At 36.8% G+C, this 22,022-nt stretch overlaps 1 protein-coding gene across 1 annotated transcript in view; it reads right to left on the reverse strand.

The window, feature by feature from the left end:
* Positions 1–1,598: 1,598 nt before the first annotated feature.
* The window catches only part of LOC134355462 (lamina-associated polypeptide 2-like), a 30,869-nt gene continuing 10,445 nt past the window's right edge, over positions 1,599–22,022 (reverse strand). Inside the window, exons 2-7 of the mRNA XM_063065386.1 lie at positions 19,825–19,945; positions 18,761–18,886; positions 11,872–11,907; positions 10,219–10,298; positions 5,683–5,741; positions 1,599–5,532 (exon numbers count right to left, since the gene is read on the reverse strand). Coding sequence (XP_062921456.1) covers positions 5,202–5,532; positions 5,683–5,741; positions 10,219–10,298; positions 11,872–11,907; positions 18,761–18,886; positions 19,825–19,945 — 753 coding nt within the window. The 3' untranslated portion in view covers positions 1,599–5,201. The remainder of the gene's footprint in view (positions 5,533–5,682; positions 5,742–10,218; positions 10,299–11,871; positions 11,908–18,760; positions 18,887–19,824; positions 19,946–22,022) is intronic.

A 22,022-nucleotide genomic window follows, 5' to 3' on the forward strand; every position in this document is an offset into this window, starting at 1 on the left:
ACAAATTTTCTAAACATTATCAGTGTACAAATAATACTATAGTACAAATTTGGACAGTGCTCTGCAGTCAAATTCAATGCAAGCGCATACCTTTAAAAAGAGACCCCTTGGGCAAAATAACATTATGCCACTGGCATTTGTTCCATATTTCAATCTTGAGAAATGAGAGGCATCTCAGAAAAAGGATATCTGCAAAAGTTGAAAAAAAATTCACAAAGATCCAGTGAACAGATTAGCTGCCTGCACTTCTAATATTTTGTAGAGAAGCATGTACAATTTTGTAAGTCCATGATACACAGTAGAATTTTATAGATACTAGAAATCTGGAAAAAGGGAAATGTTAAAAAATTCAGGGGGTTAGGCTGCAAAATGGAGAGGGGAAAAATAATTCACCAGAACTAGAATGTTAAGAGAGCATTGATGGTGGGGTGCTGGGGCAGGTGCAGGAGCAGGGTGAAAATGGTAAGGAAGTATCCAAAAAGGCAAAGTTTTTAGGAAGATAGAATGCTGGAAAGGTTAACAAAGCATAAATATGTAACAACAAAATTTGGTGGCAAGTTGACAAGAATTAATAGATTACAAGTGTATTAAGAGTTAAAAAATGTTAATATGAGGAATCTGTAATTTAAAAATATTTTCAAATTGTTCAGGGTCCCAGCAGGTAAAGTACTGTTAGAAAGAACAGATGTTGGTTGTGATTCAAGAATGAAGAATGGCAGGGGGTGGTGGGAGTCTCTTCAGCTCTCAAGTGGCTGCACAGATGGGTGATAAAGGCAGCATATGGCAGGTTGGCCTTTATTAGTCAAGGAATCGAGTTCAAGAGTTGGGAAGCTATGTTGGAGCTTTATAAAACTCTAGTTAGACCACATATGGCATATTACATTCAATTTTGGTCGACCCATTATAAAAAGAAGAGGCTTTGGAGAGGGTGCAGAACATTTTCTGGGTAACAGGGGATGTGCCATAAGGAAAGGTTGGACAAACTTAGGTTGCTTTTTCTGCAGCAGCAGAGGCTGAGGGGAGATCTGATAGTTGGTTTAAGATTATGAAAGGCATAGATAAAATAGACAGCCAGTATTCTCTCCACAGGGTCAAAATGCCTGAAGGCATGTGTTTACAGTGATGGGGGCAAGTTCATAAGGAACTGTGGGCAATTTAAAAAAAAAGGATATTAACATAGACGGCAGTGGGTGTCTAAAATGCACTGCCTGGGTGGTTTTGGAGAAAAATGCAAAATATGTTCAAGAAGCTCTTAGATAGGCAAATGAAATTAGATAGGTAATGAAATGATAGAGAACATTGTACAGACAGGCTTAGTTTAATTGGGCATTTGATTACTAATTTAGCTAGTTCAGCAAAACATCGAGGGCCAAAGGGCTTGTTCTGTGTTCTAGAATAATCAAAATAAATGGAGAGCAAGAAATTATATCTTATTTTGGTATATTGAGGAGTTATGCATGGGAGAGTATATTCTATTAAATATGAATACTGGTGTGAAGTTAAGAATTAAATGTTGATTTATGTATGAATGCTCTACCCCTGTCTAAGACACGAGATCATACACCCAACCACACAGAGTGAAGATGCAATTTAAATATACAAATTTTATTTAAATTTGGATAAGAAACTTTAATAAGGCACATTCAAAACAGAGCTGGTGTTACATTTAAAAAGTTTCCAACAGCGCATTTTAGAAAGAAATACCATCATATGAAAGCAGTGCAAAACATTTGAAATGTAACCTGCTAGCCAAACAGATGAAACAAGTTGCTATTTTACAGATCCTACTTATGGTCTGAAGTTTAGTAAAACAGACCCAATCCTGATTACATTTGCAGCTCTCTACAAGTTTATCCATGGTACTGTTCATAAGCCACTCAAAATTAATCTGAAACTAGCAACAATTCTAGAAAGTAACATCAGAAAAAAGTTGTGTTTGGTAACATTTCAAACATGGATGAATGTTGCACGTATCAACATGATGAATTCAAAATATCCAAAGGCACATTATGTAACAGGAATTCCCCACCCATTGTTAAGTACTTAAATCCCCATTTTTCAAACTACTGCTGTCCATGTCAGTGAAAATAACAGTTTCCAAACCTGAAAAGTATCAATTGTTAATCTCCAACAGGATATAGTTCATTCTTGGATACACCTGCAAACTTAAGTACAAATTCTCTGTAAGCACTTAAAAATTTAGAGATTTTGCAGGTCAGTAATGCCACAGCATTATAGATGAAAGCAGAGTACAACGTCTCTACCTTAGATTTGAGAACAATCTGTATGCAGATTGTAAAATTTCTGCTCCAATGGTTTAATGAATTAAAACTCACAGATGTGAAGTGTTTTTAAGACTGAATGTGTATGAAATTGGTAGATTACCCCTTTAGAAACACAAAATAGACTACCCTTATTCTTACTGAGATTTAATACTGTTGAGGATTCTTAATGTTTTTTCCTCATTTTCCCCACATAAAACGTAAAATATTATGACAGCTCACCATGAATTAAAATTGATCTGGGTAACTTAAAAAAGCCAACTTCAAAGGATCTTGTTTCCAGCAGTCAACTAGTACTTTCTTTCTAAATTGGCTACAAAATCTAAATAAGCCATAGTTAAAACTATTTTACAATTAAAAATTTAGTAGTATTCAATACATACTGTAAAGAAAACAAATTCACACAAATCACAAAAGGATGTGAAGTAAAGAATAAAGATTTTAGGATTAACAATGAAGTTGCCATGCCTCTAGCATATAAAGCTGTATCCAAAGTTCAATGTGCATTATTTATACCATGCATCATTAACATGAGTTATAATAGTTGTCTCATTGAGGGGAAATTAAATATTTTTTTGAAAAACAAAGAAACCTTTCAAAATTGTTGTTCTAAAAGCACTTCCTAAAAAGGGCAGGTTTTAGTTCATTTTTAAATCAATTTTTAAATACTTGGAATGATAATTTGGAAATATGAAGTTCGACCACTTTACACAAGATGCACATGCAGTCATGAATGTTAAATTTATTTTCAAGCTGGTAAAATATCAGCTTAACTTGTGGATAAAAGTTGTTCGTCAATATTAGCAAAAAGTTATTTGGTGGGAAGGAAACCCAGAAAAACAGGAAATTTTAAAAACTAAAGCAGGAAGCCCCAATGAGTGCTGTATCTTGGTTTACTAATATCAAACAGTCTTCAAAAATGGAAATGTATTGTTCTTAATTTCACATTTTGCACAGACATGCAAAGAACCAGTATGTGTTAATGAGATCATGAAAATTTATACAAGGCAAAATGTACATGAATACTTTGGAGAGAGATCAGTTCTGGTAAACCTTACATCCCTATGCTGCATATGACTGTGTACCACGACTAGAAACCCCAAACAAAAATACCTCTTAAACCCAGTGCCCTCAACATCCATGCTACTTGGCAATACATAACTCTCTGAAGAACAAAAGCTCAAGACATCAGGCTGACTAATGCCTTATCCATTAATATTAGGATATTAAACTATAGGAGTTTAAAGATTCCAGGGTCTTACACAGTTTCCCAGAAGGGGAACTCTTACTGGAAACTAACTTCTCTACAAGACTGTCCAAATTGAGATCTGATTTGAACTTTGATATGGCTTCAGATTTTAACTGAAAGCAAAGTGCTGTAATTAAACCCATAACACAGAATTTGTATATAATCATATGCTTTCAAAATAAACAACAACTCTCTCTTTAAAACAAGTGGAGTTTCTAAAAATCGGCCAAGGATAAAGGTGGTGAATGTTCATTTTTTCCAGTGTCCTGGCACACCTTAACTGGAAGTTTAATGGAAACATTGGTGAGAACTGGTTGAATGGTCTTGTATTGTGCTGTGAATTTCTACTCTATATATATATATATATATTCAAGTATCTATTACTATATAGCCATTTTTGGAAAGGGGTACAAATAGACAGGTGACAATTATTTTCTCACTGACCTGCTACAGTGCTTTAAGTATTTAGTAACATCTTTTGCTTATTTCTTATTTTCAGTCACCTACATTAACATTAATTAATCCTGATGCTACAAGGATAAAAGTAGTTTGTTATGTTTATTCCAGAAAGTTACAAAAATAGAGATCAACAGCTCAAGAGATAGACAGAATATTCTGTTCATCAACTGATAAGTCAAGCAAAAGAGGCCAAAAGCTTGTAAAATAAAAGCACATCCTGAACTGGGATTTTAATATTGTGTGTGTAAAAAGGAACTGCTAAAATGGACAAACTGCTTCTACTATGTTAAATGGTTAATAAATGAAAGACATGTAAAAATATATACACTTGACTAATAATTTTCAATTAAACCATGCAATAAATAAGTTGTTTAGAGTTAAATTAAAATTGCAATGGTTTTGATATTCATAAATGTATTAGCGGTCAAGGTCTGTCTGAACAAACAGCTTTAATATCCCTGTTAAGAGATTCACATACATAAATTTAATAAATCTCTGAAAGAGCATGAAGTTTCGATAATTTAACCCACTTATATAAAAAAAACTACTTTGCCTTAAGAATACACAAGCTGGTACAAAGCTACAAATAGAATTGCCATTCTTATGTGTCATGCCAGCAATGATACACATGCAATATTCAAAATAAAAACATTCTAACTTCAGATTTTCCTGTCCAAAGAAACCCCACAGAATGACCAAAACAGGAAGTCAGTGGATGCAAGTAAATGGCAGATTGGATATTATAATTTGAAAGGAATCGTTTAACAATGAACTTGATAAACATAAAACTAATATCTCTACCTTCGAGGAGTACTGACATTGTAACTTAACCCATCACCTGGGTACTTCAATAACTTTAGTGTCACGTTAATTAGATGACCAGGCAGGCACTACAGAACACATTAAATTCATCTAGTCATTTCTTTCTCAAATTTAGTTTGAGCACATTAGTCAAGCCTTCTGTTTCCACCCATTACAAATTCAATTGCTTCATCATTGTTTAACAAAGGGAAATGGGCCTGTGGGGTGACTGAGTGCAGGGGCCTGTATTTGAGGCTTTTTGTACAAACGTACGGGCACTTAATGTACTGGTTAACATGGTAGGGCCCTCAGTTACTTTTAAAGCAGCAAAGCTCAAAAAGACTTCACTACTTTAAACCGCCTAATTCAGAGACTAATGCCATTCTCCACGTACATCTGCTCCATATTCTTCATGCTTCACTGTTTGATGTTGATTTAGCATCCCCATGATCTGGCTGAGATACTTGGTTGCTAGCTTGCTCCAGGAAAGATGCGAAAGGATTCTCCTGATTACTTTCCATCGCTTGATAGACGAGAAAAAGGATTAGCAACACAATGATGAACAAGAGGATCCGCAGCCACATTGGCACAAGGCGCTGCACTGGGGTGTTCTCACTTGCACCTGAGAAGTTGCTTTTCTCCTTGTAGGTGCTTCTCATTGCAGCCCGCGTCACCAGATCATCAAAATTATATTGAATTGGTCGACCTGCTGCTCCTTTGATTGGTCGGCGCCGCATTGCACTGTGCATAGAAACAAGAGAATACCTAACTTCATTACTGGAGTTATTTCTAGTACTCTGTTCACTCAGCACCTACGCCCAATCTGTTCCCCAACAGCCATCATTTTAAATTTAATAGGTATTGGGATAATTAGGCTGATGAGTCTCTTACCTGATTCCTGCTGGAGTGCTCATTTCATCCGGAAACATTGGAGTCAACACATCTGCTTCCTTTGCATGAAAGAATAAATAATTTTTAAGTATCAATTTAATAGTCTTATTTCTTTTTAACATGTGGACACAACAGCCTTGGCTGAAATTGCAAAAAAAAATATAAACTTCTATTCCGAAATTTACAAACCAGTAATACCACGTTACACCAAATGAATGCAAAATCAAGAATTCCATTTGTAAAACTTTCTCCAAAATATACACTTAAGCCAACACTGCAGAAACAGTTTTAATAAAAACATACAAATGATTCAGTAAAAATCACTCATTATTTATTAATAAAATTGACAGCATCTTGCATAGGACAAAAGAAAATGATTGCACATAGAAAGACGAGATTCCAGAGGCTCAACTTTATCAGATACACATGTAAAGTTTCAGAACAAGTTTATCCTGCTGTACACTTCTTTAAACAAGTTTCTCTTCTTAAGGTGCAGCCTGTTGTAGTGCCACAAACCAATGATAAACAAATCTATGCCAAATCTTCAGTATGTATAACCTATTCTATTAGGGGAATACAACAGCTTTATAAATCAAGCTGACATTTATGAGTACTGGACACCGAATGACAACTAGTATTTGGAAGTGAAGCTAAAGATTTTCAGCTCTTTATTAGCCCAAAGGCAAAATCTAATTAGCATTCCAGCCAAATTCTGTTTCTGCATACTTTGATCATGCTGTTCACAAAAAGGAGTGCATGTTTACAACAAATTTGATGACTAACACAGATTCATCTGTGTGCTAAATAAACCTGTGCTTGCAAGTTCATTTATTTAGACCAGAGAACTAATAATTACTAAATTGCAGATCACTAGCCATTGTCAAGAGAAGGATTTGATAGCCATCTGCAACAAATGCAAGCATATTCAATGTTTGCTACTTTCAATTAACTTTCAACTACCGTAAATTACGGTGTATAAGCCGAGAATTTGGCCCTATATTTTGGTTCTAAGTTTAGGGGGTCAGCTTATACAGAGGGTGCCAACTTTGGAAAAACAAATACACGGAAGACAGGTCGTATTTATTGGCTGTTTTTGAGTCAGATACACAAAAAGATACAAATGCTTATGAAATCTACACAAGAAAAAGATCTACAAAACACATTCTGTTTCTCAATTTACTTGTACACACCGTTGTTGTCAAATGTTCAGAGCTTGAAACTCTCACACTCTTCATTATCTGACTCTCCGAAAATTGCATCCCATTCTTCGGCGCATGAATTCTTTGAATGGTTTGTTTAAACTCACATCTAGTGGCTGGAGCACGGACGTTAAACCACCGGGGATGACTGCAATGTCCGTATTTTCAGCTTGCAATGCTGCTTTTGTCTCACCCGACAAGTGTGCTTTGAACATGTTCCAGACTTTTCCTTCCTGAAACCTTCGGGACATCGACGCCACACCTCTGACCCACCTCAAGCAACCCGCTTCGTCCATCCAGCCACGTTCTTGAACGTAAACAACAACAACATCCTGCAGGAATTTTTCTTTCTTTGGGAATGTTTTTCTCTTTTAAAAAAAAACATCAGTGGTAGTTTGGTCCCATCAGCCATACACGTTAACACGACAGTAAAATGTTGCTTCTTGTGTCCAGATGTTTTGACAAGGACTGTTTTCTCCCCCTTCTGATTGACAGTGCAGTTGCCAAGAAAATCAAAGGACATTGGTGTCTCGTCCATGTTACCAATCAGTGAGAGCACTTAAGAATGTGCCTTTCGATGCTTGATTACAAACGATTGGAAGGCTGTAATCTTATTCTCAAGGTCACTCGGCAACTTCTGAGCAATCTTTGTTTTTTGTCTCAACATAAGATTACGTCTATTCATAAATCGGGTGCACCAACTTCGTGTGCTTTGAAATTTCGCTGACCTCATGGTGTTTTTCATCCCATTTCAACGCTTGAACTCCAATCATTTCTCTGGTAACAACGTATCCAGACGATCGCTGGTAACTAACCCACTCTAAAACTTTTTCTTACGGTTCTGGCCTCTGGCATGTTTTCCCGCGGCTTGCAAATTTCATCTTTGGCACTTCCCTCAGCATGTCCTCTGCCTTTCTTCACTCTCTCACTTGTTTCTCGTTTACACTAAACTTCTTAGCAGCTGCAAATTATTTGTTCCTTTAGCAAAATCAACAACCTTCAGCTTGAAGCCAGCATCATATCGCATTCGTTTTAATCTTTTGTACATGATGGTCGCAAACTCAATACTGAGTACACATACTGATCCCGCCACCCCGTGTTATGTTTTAACGAGATTATGATGGGCGCTAAATGGTTTCATGGGGATTGTATTACATTTTCAGAGGATTCTTTACATTGGGAACCTAATCCAAAACTTCCCTCCCTGACTTATTTAATAAGAATTCGCTTATAACACTCTACAATGCGTAGGCCTATTTTCTTAGCAGGTACTGGATTTCCAGGTTCTGGATCTGGCAAAGCTGAGTACCGGCATGTGAGATCTTGTGATCTTTTCTGATTAAATTAAAAATCTCTAGAAAAGGGGTCGACTTATACAAAAGTAACACTTAACTTTGAAAATGAGGGGGGTCAGCTTATACACCAGAATTTACAGTACTTATATTAACTGATAAGTAGTCCTCCATATTAAATGTTGCTCTTTAAAGATTAGTAATTAAAATATTAAATATGCTGTTACTTTTAAGGATAGCATATTACATAAATTGCAGTGAATTTTTTCAAAGATGAATAATATAACAAGAATGTGGTAAGAGCTTAACATTCATTCTGATGTTGATTAATAGGGAATGGGCTATTTATAAACTGTCAGTTACTTGCCCTGTGGATACCGAATATAGCTAGGAACTTCCTTTGCTTGTCAACACAAGAGCCATAACATATACTAGTACCTAGTGGTCATTTCCAGAGGCAACCAAGCCAACAGGAAAGAAACTCAAAATTTTCTGCCCCCTTCTAGGCAGAAAAGCCTTTTCCAACCTTGCTCCTGACATTTTCTTTAATCACCAACCTACAGTCCCAGTTTAAAATAATCCTTATTCTGCAACAATGTCCACTCATGTTAAAGCAAACAAATACTGTATTGATATATAAGGAAGATGATCTCAGCCACTCAGAGGTTCTCTCAAGGTGAGTTTGCAGCAAATATTTATAGTTCTTATTTTCCTCCTTTCATTAAAATATTTCACTAATAGTTGCTAATACCAACTGCATTTTGCAGGACCAGCAGATATTCTCCTGTTTTCATAGCTCCATCCTTAGATTAGTTTCCTTCGTGAGTCAACAGTCCTGTATGGCCTTCAGATCCCCTTGCTTCCATCCTCTATACAGCAATGGAGAGAGTTCAGTATTGCTAGCTTCTGAGCCACTACAGCCCTAAATGGGTCATGCCTAGCCATAAATAGAGCACATATCCATCGTAAGATCCATTTTGTTTCTAAATGTCTACTGCTCTAATGAATCCCAATATTTTGAATTTAGAATATTTCTTAACAAAGCAATGTGTTAAATTTCTTTTTAGCACACAGTTGAACTTAGTGACTACTGTATAGTAATAATCTCTATTCTGGGTTCCTCCCACAATCATTAGCGTCATCTTCACTTGATCTTGTATTGCTTCAAACTCCTCTTCTCTAGAAATAAAATGCCTTGGCTAGTTAAGCCATTCAGCTCTGGCAGCTTCCATGCAAATCTTTAATACACCTTCTCCTACTCATGTCTTTATATCCTATCTGAATAGAAATTAGAACGTTCAAAGGTAGTGCAATGTTGAATCACAATACTTTTCATAACTTCTATTTTTCAAATCTGCAATTAACTCATGATTTCTATTTCCATTCTCTTAATAACCCTCCATAATATTATTGTTGCACTTGTAACACAAATTTCTTTGCTCCATTTAGATTCACTTCCAATGTTGTATGGGGCCTCTTTAAAAAAAAAAATCCCAAAATACATCATCTTCTGATCATTTCAAATTTTAAGTTGCCAAATACACATAATTTCTGTATTATTTTTTGTATTTTGACATAACTCTCAGTATTGACTTGCTGTTTGCCTCTTAAGGCAAATCATATTTTTGATCCAGATTATTTAAGTAAATTATAGTGTGTGATTCCAGCCCAAGCTTTTGTTGAACACAACTTCTTTACCCATGGTTCAACTGGGTAACTTCTACTTGCTACTTTCTATTCATCCTAAAATTTGTCCCTTCACTTTGGACAATAATCATGTTGCAATTCAAATTGTTAAAAAAAAGGTTTGTGAAAAAGCATGTGACATTTTAAATAATATAGGTAAGCAATCAAAACTAAGGTGTATTTGCAACAGAGGAAAAGAATACACACATTTCAGAAGTTTGCAAAAAGTACTTTTCCATTCACATGCTTCCTTCATGTAAATGGTCAGTTTTAGAAACTTAAAGAGACAACACTGAGTAGAAAGCATTCATTGTAAGTGATGATCACAAGTAACATTATTGAACCACTAACATAATTACCTTTATTTGTCTTGATTTTCTTGCATCAGTGACAGTGACTTTTGATGTACTGTGTACATCATGAAGTACATATGAAGTACCTAAAGATAGATACATTAATAAATAGATACATTAATAAATCTAAAGCACACCTTAAAATTTGAATAAAAGCAGAACGTAACTGGGAAATCATACTGTATCAACTACACCATTCTGAATTTACTTCAACTTATTGTTGCCAAACAATTGATACTAGAGCGTACAATCATCACAGCGATATTTGATTCTGCGCTTTGCGCTCCCTGGATTACAAATTGATAGTAAATATTAAAAATTTAAATTATAAATCATAAATAGAAAATAGAAAAGGGAAAGTAAGGTAGTGCAAAAAAAAAAACCCGAGAGACAGGTCCGGATATTTGGAGGGTCCGGCCCAGATCCAGGTCAGGATCTGTTCAACAGTCTTATCACAGTTGGAAAGAAGCTCTGAATTTTAATCTTACTTTTCAATGAAAGAAGCGCTTACACTGTACTTATGAAGTCACTTCTAATGCACCTGTTCTGAAAGTATAAACAGAAGTAAACAAAAGGCTGCATTTTGAAGCCTAGGATCAAAGAATACTCAAGACTATTAAATGGTTCCCTAGAAAAATAAGATGGAGTCTTGATTGCCATCTACTTCATTATAATCTTGCACTTTATTGTTTACCTGCACTGCACCTGCTGTACTTTTTTTTTGCATTGTTATTGTTTTACCATGTTCTACCTTAATGCACTGTGCAATAATTTGATTTGTACAAACAATAAGGCAAGCTTTTCACAATCTCAGTATGTGACACTAATACACCAATTCATAACATTAAGGGAACAATTTTAGTGTCTTCTTTTAGGTAACTAAAGAAAAAGTTACCTCACATTTTAAAAAAAGTTTAAATGGCTTCAATAATGAAAAGTAGACTCAAGAAGGGAATAGTTGCATGCTAATATGCTTAGCCATACATTATGATCATACTGACACTATGATCATGATGACATGAAGCAGCTGCATAAAAAGTTGGCAGCAATTAGGTGGTATTGGATATTAAGTACAACTTGATAGTACGTCACCTCAATTACTTGAAGCACTGCCAAAATGAATCTCATTGTAAATTACCAATTTTTGAAATAATATCTAGGTAAATAAAATTTACTGCATTTATCAAAATTAGGGTCTAAATTTGCATTATTCTCCAGAAAAAGCAGCCAAAGAAATTCATAATCTCTTAATTTCAAAACCAAGAACAAAAAGTTTAGCCAGCTTTTTACATCAAATAGTATAATAAACATCAATTATTTGCTGTTCTGGGGCTCTCCATACACTAAGCTTTTCTTATACTCTGTGCATAGCCTAGAGTACAAAAACAGCTTTTTAAATACAACAGCAGAAGAGTGCAATTTTATTCTCTCCCACCCCCACACAATTCTCTTTTGGGGACATGGGTGTTGATACCCGAAATATACTGTGCAGAATACTTTCCTCGGACCTCAATTGTTCATGCTCATCTCCACATTTTTTTTTAAATTAAGGGGTAATCTGCCAAAGTTAGCAGAATAGCTGGCTTTTAAATTGGCAATAACATTCAGGCAACAAAATATCTTTGACCTGCCCAAGCATAATGTCTAGCTACAACTTACCAATTTTGCTCTGTGTGGAGCTCTCAGGAGGAAAATCTGCAATAGAAATATTATAATTCTGTAAAATGTACAATTTTATTCAAACATGTTGCTAGGCTGAATCATACCAATATTTACAGAACTTCTGCTTTTCAATTCTGTCCCTTCAATCAATTCATTCACCTCTCCCCTGCTTTAATTTTATTAATGTATTCATAATTCTGATTACCTTGTTCCAGTTAGACTCTCAATTCCAGAGCTGCATGGAACCCCCTTATTCTTACTACAATATACAGTTGCAAGAAAATGTTTGTGAACCCTTTGTAATTAACTAGTTTTCTGCATTAGTTACTCATAAAATGTGGTCTGATCTTCATCCAAGTCACAATAATAGAAAAACCCAATCTGCCTAATCTAATAACACAGAAACAACTGTACTTTTCATGTCTTTATTGAACACATTGTTTCACAGTCCAGGTTGGAAAAAGTATGTAAACCCTTGTATTTGATAACTAGTAAAAGTCCTTTAGCAGCAGTAACCTCCACCAAACGTTCCCTGTAGCTGCAAATCAGATTTGCACAAGGAGGAATTTTAGACCATTCCCTTCTACAAAACTGTTTTAGTTTATCAATATTTCTGGGATAACTTGCATGAACAGCCCTCTTCAGGTCATGCCCCAGCATCTTAATTGTGTTAGGGTCTGGACTCTAACTTGGCCATTCCAAAACATTAAGTTTTCTTCTTTTTAAACCATTCTGTTGTTGGTTTACTCTTGTATTTTGGATCATTAACTTGCCGACTTCTAATAAGCTTCAGGTGACTCTGCACTACCCCGACATTCTCCTGCAAATGTATTAATACAATTTCGAATTGTTCCATCAACGGTTGCAAGCTGTACAGGCCCTGAGGCAGCAAAACAGCCCCAAACCATGATGCTCCTTCCACCATGCTTCACAGTTGGGATGAGGTTTTGGTGTTGGTGTGCAGTGCCCTATTTCCTCCAAACATAGCAGTGTGCATTTCTGTCAAAAAGTTCAACTTTTGTCTTGTCCGTCCACAGAACACTGTCCCAGAAGCACTGTGGAGCATCCAGATGGGCTTTGCAAATTTGAGATGTACAGCAATGGTTTATTTGGAGAGCAGTGGTTTCCTCTATGGAACACCATTCATGCTCAGTGTTTTTCTTATAGTGGACACATGAACAGACTTTAGTAAGTTCTAGAGATTTCTGTAGGTCTTTTGCTGTTACTCTTGGGCTCAAAGTCTACTTTTGTGCTTTTAATTAAACCTCAGCATGCTTTACAATAGTCTACTTAATTAAGAATAAAAACATGGTGCTGCCTGACCTGCTGAAGCTCCTCCAGCACACTGTATATGTATTGCAAGGATTAAGATGTGCAGACACTGTATAGTTACCCAAGCTGAACACGGCCTTGAGAACCTAGTGGCCCTTTACACAGCTTTTGTTCAAGTCATCCGTTTTACCAATTCACAGGTATTATTGGCCTTCAATGCTTAGATTTTTATGGTTATTAGCACCTGAAATATATTATGATTGATACTTATATATGCAAATAATATGCAAACAAGTGCTCAAAGTTTCTATTGAATCAATATCCGTATAAAAATTAACAAGTGTAAGTTATCAGAGTCCAATTGATCGGCAATGAAACTGGCAGATTACAAACTTTAGGCTGCAGAGATTACCTGGTACAGCAGATTCATCTACTGTTCCTCATCTTGGGTGATAATTCTCTCTTTTTTTTTCTTCTTATAGAAACATCTGCATTACTCTAGACTATGTGAAACGGAGACATCTCTTTCTCCCTTATAGGGAGAGAGAGAGCACCTGTGGTACGTTGAATACTGGGCGAACCAGTAGTCTTTGGGGCACTGCTGTTGCTTTGCTACACGCTTGAGTGTCGGGGGTGGGTGCCAATGTTTTTTTTTGCTGGTGGCGGGGGAGGGGGAATCGTTGCTTTGCTGCTGTTTATGCGTGGAGGGGGGCTAACTGGGGGAGTTTGGGGTTCTAACATTTAATTCATTCTTCGGGAGCACTCCTCTGTTTTCGTGGATGTTTGCGAAGAAAAAGCATTTCAGGATGTATATTGTATACATTTCTGACAGTAAATATACCCTTGAAACACCAAAGTTACTCTGCACAAATTTTATCGTATTATACAACAATCCACAATGAATATTTGCACAACAGGATTCCCTCTAGGTGGGATACAAATAAGGAAGGTAAACCCGAATTTTAATCCACAGACTTTGGTATGGACAGCAGTTAATCATCACTTTGCTTATTAAAACAACTATAAAATACATTTCCAAATAAAGCAGCGCTTCATATAACCAATATATACAAATTATGTTTATAAAGCACCTTTAACATAAATCATCCCAAGGCACTTTATAGGATCATTATCATTTAACTGAAACAAAAGGAAATACCATGACAGATGCAGCAGCTTAGTCAGAACTAGACTGAGGAGTATCTAATATTGTGAAATTAAAAACAATATTTGAGAAAAGAATGCTAGAGGTTGGCCCTTAGGGACCTCAAATAATAAAAAGGCAGAGAATTATATTCCGTAATGATCAAGAGTCTATATACCTTGAAGATGCTGCAGGGCTGAAGGGGATTATAAAGAGAGGGAGGGATATAGTCATGGAGATATTCATAACCAAGATTAAGTACCTTAAAATTGAGATTTTGCGTAACTAGCAGTCAATGCTGTTTAAAAAAATGGGTTGGGTGAATCAGATTTAACACAAAGATGCAAATAATAGTATCTGAAGCAACAAACAATCTAGAGCCAGAGTTTCACGTGAGAACATTGACAATTTGTTTCTTCATCACAGATGATACTCAATTACATGAATTTATGATCCAAAGCTCCCACTTAAATTTAATATGACAAAGTAATGCAAAGTCTGGTCGAGTTCAAAGAGTTTCAAGGGTCCAAAAATCACTGGATAGTACATGACAGTAACTTTAGTAGATCCAGACTTTGAGATGGTAAGCAAGAAATTTATTCCCAGTACTGGATGCCAGCAAGTTGTTTAACAACGTAGAAACAGTGAGAAGAAAATTCAATAAAAAATAAATATTTCTATTAAATTAACAAACTTCATGGAAAATGGGTTTACTGAGATGCCTCATGGACACATTACTGATTTATTGTGTTTTTACTTTAAATTTGAATTAGGGGAACAAATTCCAAAATGGGCAGAGGCTACCTCTAAACTCAAATTTACAAACATCAAAAATGTTTAGTGTGAGCCATCATATGCATTACAAATTCAAACCTGTTACAGAAACTGGAGTTCAAGTTTATCATCAATCACTTATGTAAGCAATTTTTTTTAAATTACTGGAGTTGACCATATTACATAGTATTTGCTTGCCTAACTTTCTATCACTTTGTAATTTAAACTGGGCACCCTAGCCTTTCACATACGTGTTTTGTCAACCCCTACAGTAGAGGACTGAAGAATTCCCTTTGAAATAAAAACAATTCACTTTATGGAATTTTAGTTTTTCTGACAATTCCACTATTTATTGCTATTCCTAAAGATTATTAGGAAGGTTACAGTACTGCAGTTTCACAAGCCTGTATACAATCATTACCAAGTAGCTGTACATCAATTCTCCCTTATTAGAAGGGCTCTTGACCTAGTCTGAATATTATGGGTTCCAACTACATTAAAGAATCCAAGCTGACACCTCAGGGCATTACAGAGGAGAGTGCTACTTGCAGCTTAGCCTCCAAGAAAACACAACTAATTCAGCATGGTAGCAACATTTACAAGCTGCCTTGAAAATGCCCAGTATACACTCAGTGGCCACTTTATTAGATACACCTGCTCATTAATGCAAATATCTAATCAGCCAATCATGTGGTAGAAACTCAATACAGCAAAACATGCAGATATGGTCAAGAGGTTCAGTTGTTCAGAATGGGGAAGAAACGTGATCTAACTGACTTTGACTGTGGAATGATTGTTGGTGCCAGAGGGGGTAATTCAGAAACTTCTGATCTCCTGTGACTTTCATGTATAACAGTCTCTGGAACGTGAAGAGAATGGTGTGAAAAACAAAAAAAAAACAACCAGTGAGCAGCAGTACTGTGGACAAAAATGCACTGCAGATGAGAGAGGTCAGAGGAAAATGGCCAAGGCGTTCAAGCTGACAGTAACTTAAAACAACAAGTGTGCAGAAAAGCATCTCTGTTTGCATAACACATGAAACCTTGACATGGATGGGCTACAGTAGCAGGCCATAACTAAGTTCCTTTCCTGTACCCAATAAAGTGGCCAAGTGTATAATGCTTTAAAAAACTTAAGAGCAACATGACAGCAGTAACGCAAAGGAACAACATCCCTAAGAATGAGTTATTGAATTATAGACCACCACGCTGCACTGTGTAACAAACATCAATTTTACTGATATACTTGAAAGGTGATATGCGTCTTCAGCAGGAGTTAAAGGACAAAGTTTGCCACCAAGTGCAGGTGTAGGAGCTATGAATTCTGTGCTGTGCACTTAAGTGTATCGTGGTAACCAGTCACATTAGTGAGGGTGTAGTAAGAACAAAGGGAATAAGTTTTGTATTCTTGCATATGTCATGGCATATGGAGGAACTGAGGGAAATAAATGTCAGTAGGGAAGTGGTGTTAGGTAAATTGAAGGGATTGAAGGCAGATAAATCCCCAGGGCCAAATGGTCTGCATCCTAGAGTGCTTAAGGAAGTAGCCCAAGAAATAGTGGATGCATTAGTGATAATTTTTCAAAACTCTTTAGATTCTGGATTAGTTCCTGAGGATTGGAGGGTGGCTAATGTAACCCCACTTTTTAAAAAAAAGGAGAGAGAAACCGGGGAATTATAGACCGGTAAGCCTGACATCGGTGGTGGGGAAAGTGCTAGAGTCAGTTATCAAAGATGTGATAACAGCACATTTGGAAAGCGGTGAAATCATCGGACAAAGTCAGCATGGATTTCTGAAAGGAAAATCATGTCTGGCGAATCTCAGAATTTTTTTGAGGGTGTAACTAGTAGAGTGGATAAGGAAGAACCAGTGGATGTGGTATATTTGGATTTTCAAAAGGCTTTTGACAAGGTCCCACACAGGAGATTAGTGAGCAAACTTAAAGCACACGGTATTGCGGGTATGGTATTGATGTGGATAGAGAATTGGTTGGCAGACAGGAAGCATAAGGTGAGAATAAACGGGGACCTTTTCAGAATGGCAGGCAGTGACTAGTGAGGTATCGCAAGGCTCAGTGCTGGGACCCCAGTTGTTTACAATATACAGTAATGACTTAGACGAGGGAATTAAATGCAGCATCTCCAAGTTTGCAGATGACATGAAGCTGGGCGACAGTGTTAGCTGTGAGGAGGATGCTAGGAGGATGCAGGGTGACTTGGATATGTTAGGTGAGTGGGAAAATTCATGGCAGATGCAATTTAATGTGGATAAATGTGAGGTTATCCACTTTGGTGGCAAGAACAGGAAAACATTATTATCTGAATGGTGGCCGATTAGGAAAAGGGGAGGTGCAACGAGACCTGGGCATCATTGTACACCAGTCATTGAAAGTGGGCATGCAGGTACAGCAGGTGGTGAAAAAGGCAAATGGTATGCTGGCATTCATAGCAAGAGGATTCGAGTACAGGAGCAGGAAGGTACTACTGCAGTTGCACAAGGCCTTGGTGAGACCACACCTGGAGTATTGTGTGCAGTTTTGGTCCCCTAATCTGAGGAAAGACATCCTTGCCATAGAGGGAGTACAAAGAAGGTTCACCAGATTGATTCCTGGGATGGCAGGACTTTCATACGATGAAAGAATGCATCGACTAGGCTTATACTCTCTGGAATTTAGAAGATTGAGGGGGGATCTTATTGAAATGTATAAAATTCTAACGGGATTGGACAGGCTAGATGCAGGAAGATTGTTCCCAATGTTGGGGAAGTCCATAACGAGGGGTCACAGTTTGAGGATAAAGGGGAAGCCTTTTAGGACCGAGATGAGGAAAAACTTCTTTACACAGAGAGTGGTGAATCTGTGGAATTCTCTGCCACAGGAAACAGCTGAGGCCCGTTCATTGGCTATATTTAAGAGGGAGTTAGATATGGCCCTTGTGGCTAAAGGGATCAGGGGGTATGGAGAGAGGGCACGTACAGGGTTCTGAGTTGGATGATCAGCCATGATCATCCCTAGTGGTGGTGCAGGCTCGAAGGGCCGAATGGCCTACTCCTGCACCTATTTCCTATGTTTCTATACTGTAGCTTGGGGCCAGTGGAGGTTACATCTTTCCTGACCACTTAATTTCAATTCAAGATTGAATGTTTGCTAATTGCTAATAAGGGATCAAAATGAGGAATTCAACTTTTGTTGCAATCATTTCATTGGAGCTGAGGGCAAATCATGCATGAATAACAACTACGTCTGGGGTCACAGGCTGGCAGCAATTATTTTGATTTTGGATTAAATTTACCTGCTGTAGCAGGTAAGGGTAACAAGGTATTCAATGAGCAAGGCACAGATTCTGCTTTTAACAGCGATACTGAAGAGTCAAATTAGAAAACAATGCTTACTAACCTTTCCGTCTTAGATGCTGCTTGATCTGCTGTACATTGCCAGACTTATTAATTTTGTCTGGTTTTCCCAACTGAGAGCTCACAGAGGAGATCAAAACTAAAATATAACCAGAAAGTGGCAGAAATACACAATCCAGCAATCTGGGAAGCATCCATGGAAAGGAAGGAACATAAAGCATTTAAATTTAATTACAATGAAGATAGGCTGACCATACCCCTCCAGTGATGCTTCAAGACCCACTGAGTACTGTAAACAGGAAATGCAGAAACTATTGATTGCCAGTAAAAGTAAAGATGATTTACCTTCTTCCTCTTCACTATCTGAGTATTGGTCAATATCACCAGTTCCATTTTGCTTGGGTGGGGGCACAGCTGAACGCTGTCCCATCAACTTCATGAGCTTCTTCTCATAAACTGTCCTAGTAGATCCTACATGGAGATAGAAAAGGCAATGAATACAGATAAACTCTGTAGAACGACTGTTCAAGAAAATACCTAGTTTAGCATCTGGAAGAATGGTAGTAAATAAGTGAAAATTGAAAGTAAGTAACAAACTAGTTGATTTTGATTGCCTTTTCATTAACCTGGGAAGTACAGGATTAAATTTTACTTTTTCTGAATTTTGAAATATTCACTCACAGAAAACAGTAACAATTTGCATTTACATAGATTTCCAATGTAATAAAACATTCTAAAGGTGAGCTACAAAGATGTAACTAGACAAACTTTACAAATTTGAAGAAAAAGAATTTGGGTAAGCGACTAATACTTAATCAAGTGGGTTTTAGGCAGGAGCACTGAATACGTAGTGAAATGGAAGGTTCAAGTGTTGGTAACGTGGTGGGGGTGGGGGTGAAATACCAAAGCCTAAGATGTACACAAAAGGAATGATTGATGTTAGAAATGACATAACTAGAAGAAATTAACAAGCATTTGAAGGACAAATCATTGTGAACATACAGGGTACAGGCAAGAAGAAATTCCAACAATCTGCTGCCCAATTTAATCAGAATTCTTGATGCTTTGGCGTTCAGCTAATTTTTTTTTTCCATACTGCCTTTAAATTCACTGGGTCCCGATTCCCTGCTCCCTTCAGATCATCAGGGCCCCATTCTCCACAATCCCTTTAACCTTGTGTGGCTCAGTAGAAAATTTATTATAATGCTGTGTAACACTCAATGCAAAACATAGGTGTGTCAGTGTGTTAATAGGAGCAATATTCAAGCAGCTGGAAAATCTGCCTGTAGTAACACCAAAATCCTCAGCTTGCTGAATTATCATAGTTTTATTATACAATGAGTTAACCCTGCATCTAAATGGAGAAGATGGATGTGTTGAGAAGAAAAGATTTTCAATTTTATGCTTACCCACAATTGGACCAGGTGTAACTCCATATTTCACAAGTTGCTCTTTCAAGTCTTCATCGCTCAGTTGCATGACATTCATATTTGTATAATTACCTGTACTCTTCGTCAATTTGGAAAGTTCCTTTGTTAAAAGGAAAACACAAAGGACAAATAGAGAGTTTAATATTACTTGCAAAGGCTGATGTAATTTAAAGTCTTTAAATAACCCAGAATGAAACCTTTTTGTCATCATGATTTGAAATAACAGCCACCTTACATACAAAAGAACTTTTTGTAAGTTACATAAATCAGTGGCACAATCATCTTATCATGAAATGACCGCTGATGCAAAAAATTAATTAAACAAAAACACACAGTATTCCACTTACTTGCATTCTACTCAATAATGAAGATATTACATTAAAAATATTTTCACTAGACCATTCTTGTATGAGGAACAGATTCAGGGAGATAGAAATTAAATCATAAGAGTGATGGAAATCAGATTAGGCTCACTTATAGGGATGAAAGATGACCTGCTTTAAGTATATACAGCATCTCATTTACACACCTGTTATCTGCAACCTTCTATCTAGTTTCATGCTTTAGATTATCACACTAAAATGCCCATTTTGCTTAATACCTAGGAAAAGAAGTGGATGGAAAGAACTAAAGTGCTAACCAACTGTTGCTGCAAAACCAGAACAATTACCTTGCCACCCACCTCTACATGGAAGGTTTATTTAAATGAGAAAAAAAACTCTTTTGGACTGTTGTCTCCAGTAGTCTGTCAAAGGATCAAAACTTTAAAATTGAACATAGCTTGAAGTTTACCATTTAGCCCTCAGAGCCTTTCTCCAGGGCCAAAAAATCCTTCCCGAGCTGTAGAACTATTCAATTTTACAGCTGTAGTCTAACCAAAGATTTCTTTAGCTGGAACATGAGGTACTCAGTCCTCTAGATAAAGGCTGGCATTTCAATTGAAATGGCATTGTCCACAAGTCCCTACAAAAGACTGCAAGGAGTACTGAGAAGATCATAGGACTCTCTCTTCCACCCATTAGAGATATTTTTCAGGAACATTGCATACACAAGGCCCTCAGCATTCAGTGATTCTTCCCATCTGTCCAACAATCTTTTTGACTCCATATCATCAGGTAGGAGGTACTGTAGCATGAGGACAAGAAATGTTAGAATGGGAAACAGCTTCTTCCCCCAGGCCACAAGACTATTGAACTCCCTGCCACCACCCAGATCTCCATGTATGAAACACCAGTAGTGTTATACTTTTCATGTTTTAACTTGTATTTGGCCCCTTATTATTTGTGGTAATATTACTTTATGTGTTATGTGAGTTATATGTACTGTGCTGAGCACCTTAGTACAGAGGAACATTGTCTTGTCTTATTTGGAGGTATACATGTATATGGTTGAATGACAAACTCGAACATTTTTAAATCCTCATTTGTTATATCAGTTTCTTCTCATGAAGTACACACATCTTCAGGTTCTTTAGGCCTCCACTACTCTCAGCATGAAGATTTAGATAGTGCTTTTTTCTTGATCCGAGGTGAATCATTGCAAAGTTACTCACACCAAAATAAGTTTGTCAAATATACTCAACATTTCTGTAAAATATTTTCCCATTCCAATTCTGGTGAGTAACCGGAAATGAAATGTCACAATCTGAAGTATTTTATAAAATACAAGTTGAGATCCAATCCCCCAAAAAAAAATTCTTGCAGGGCATGATACAAGTTTGACAGGTCAATTATCACCATCACCTGTTACTTCCTTGCTGATTTCCTGACCAATAACATGCTCAATTCCACAATGAGTCTCTTCAAGTGGGCTTTATCACATCAAGAATTCCATAATCAATATCCACAGACATCCCACTAATCTGCATTTAACATCCCTTCAAAGAAAAATCAAAACAATTGTTTCTTAGACATGACCTTTTTACAATGATTGCAGATTCTCTCTGATCAACTGGAAAATTTAACGATATGTTAATTATACACACGAGTAACTTCCCTGTTAGCTTAACTAGTCTATGATTTCCCCAATGTTCCTCTCTCACCTCTCTTAATTAGGATAATTGCACAAACTCCCTATCAAAAGGAACCATTAAATTAAGAGAACTTAGGACATGTACAACGCCCCTGCCAACAAGAGAGCCAAAACCATATGGCACTGCGTGCTTGCTACTCATTACT

This window comes from Mobula hypostoma, chromosome 13 (assembly GCF_963921235.1).
Source record: "Mobula hypostoma chromosome 13, sMobHyp1.1, whole genome shotgun sequence".
Classification (NCBI taxonomy): domain Eukaryota; kingdom Metazoa; phylum Chordata; class Chondrichthyes; order Myliobatiformes; family Myliobatidae; genus Mobula; species Mobula hypostoma.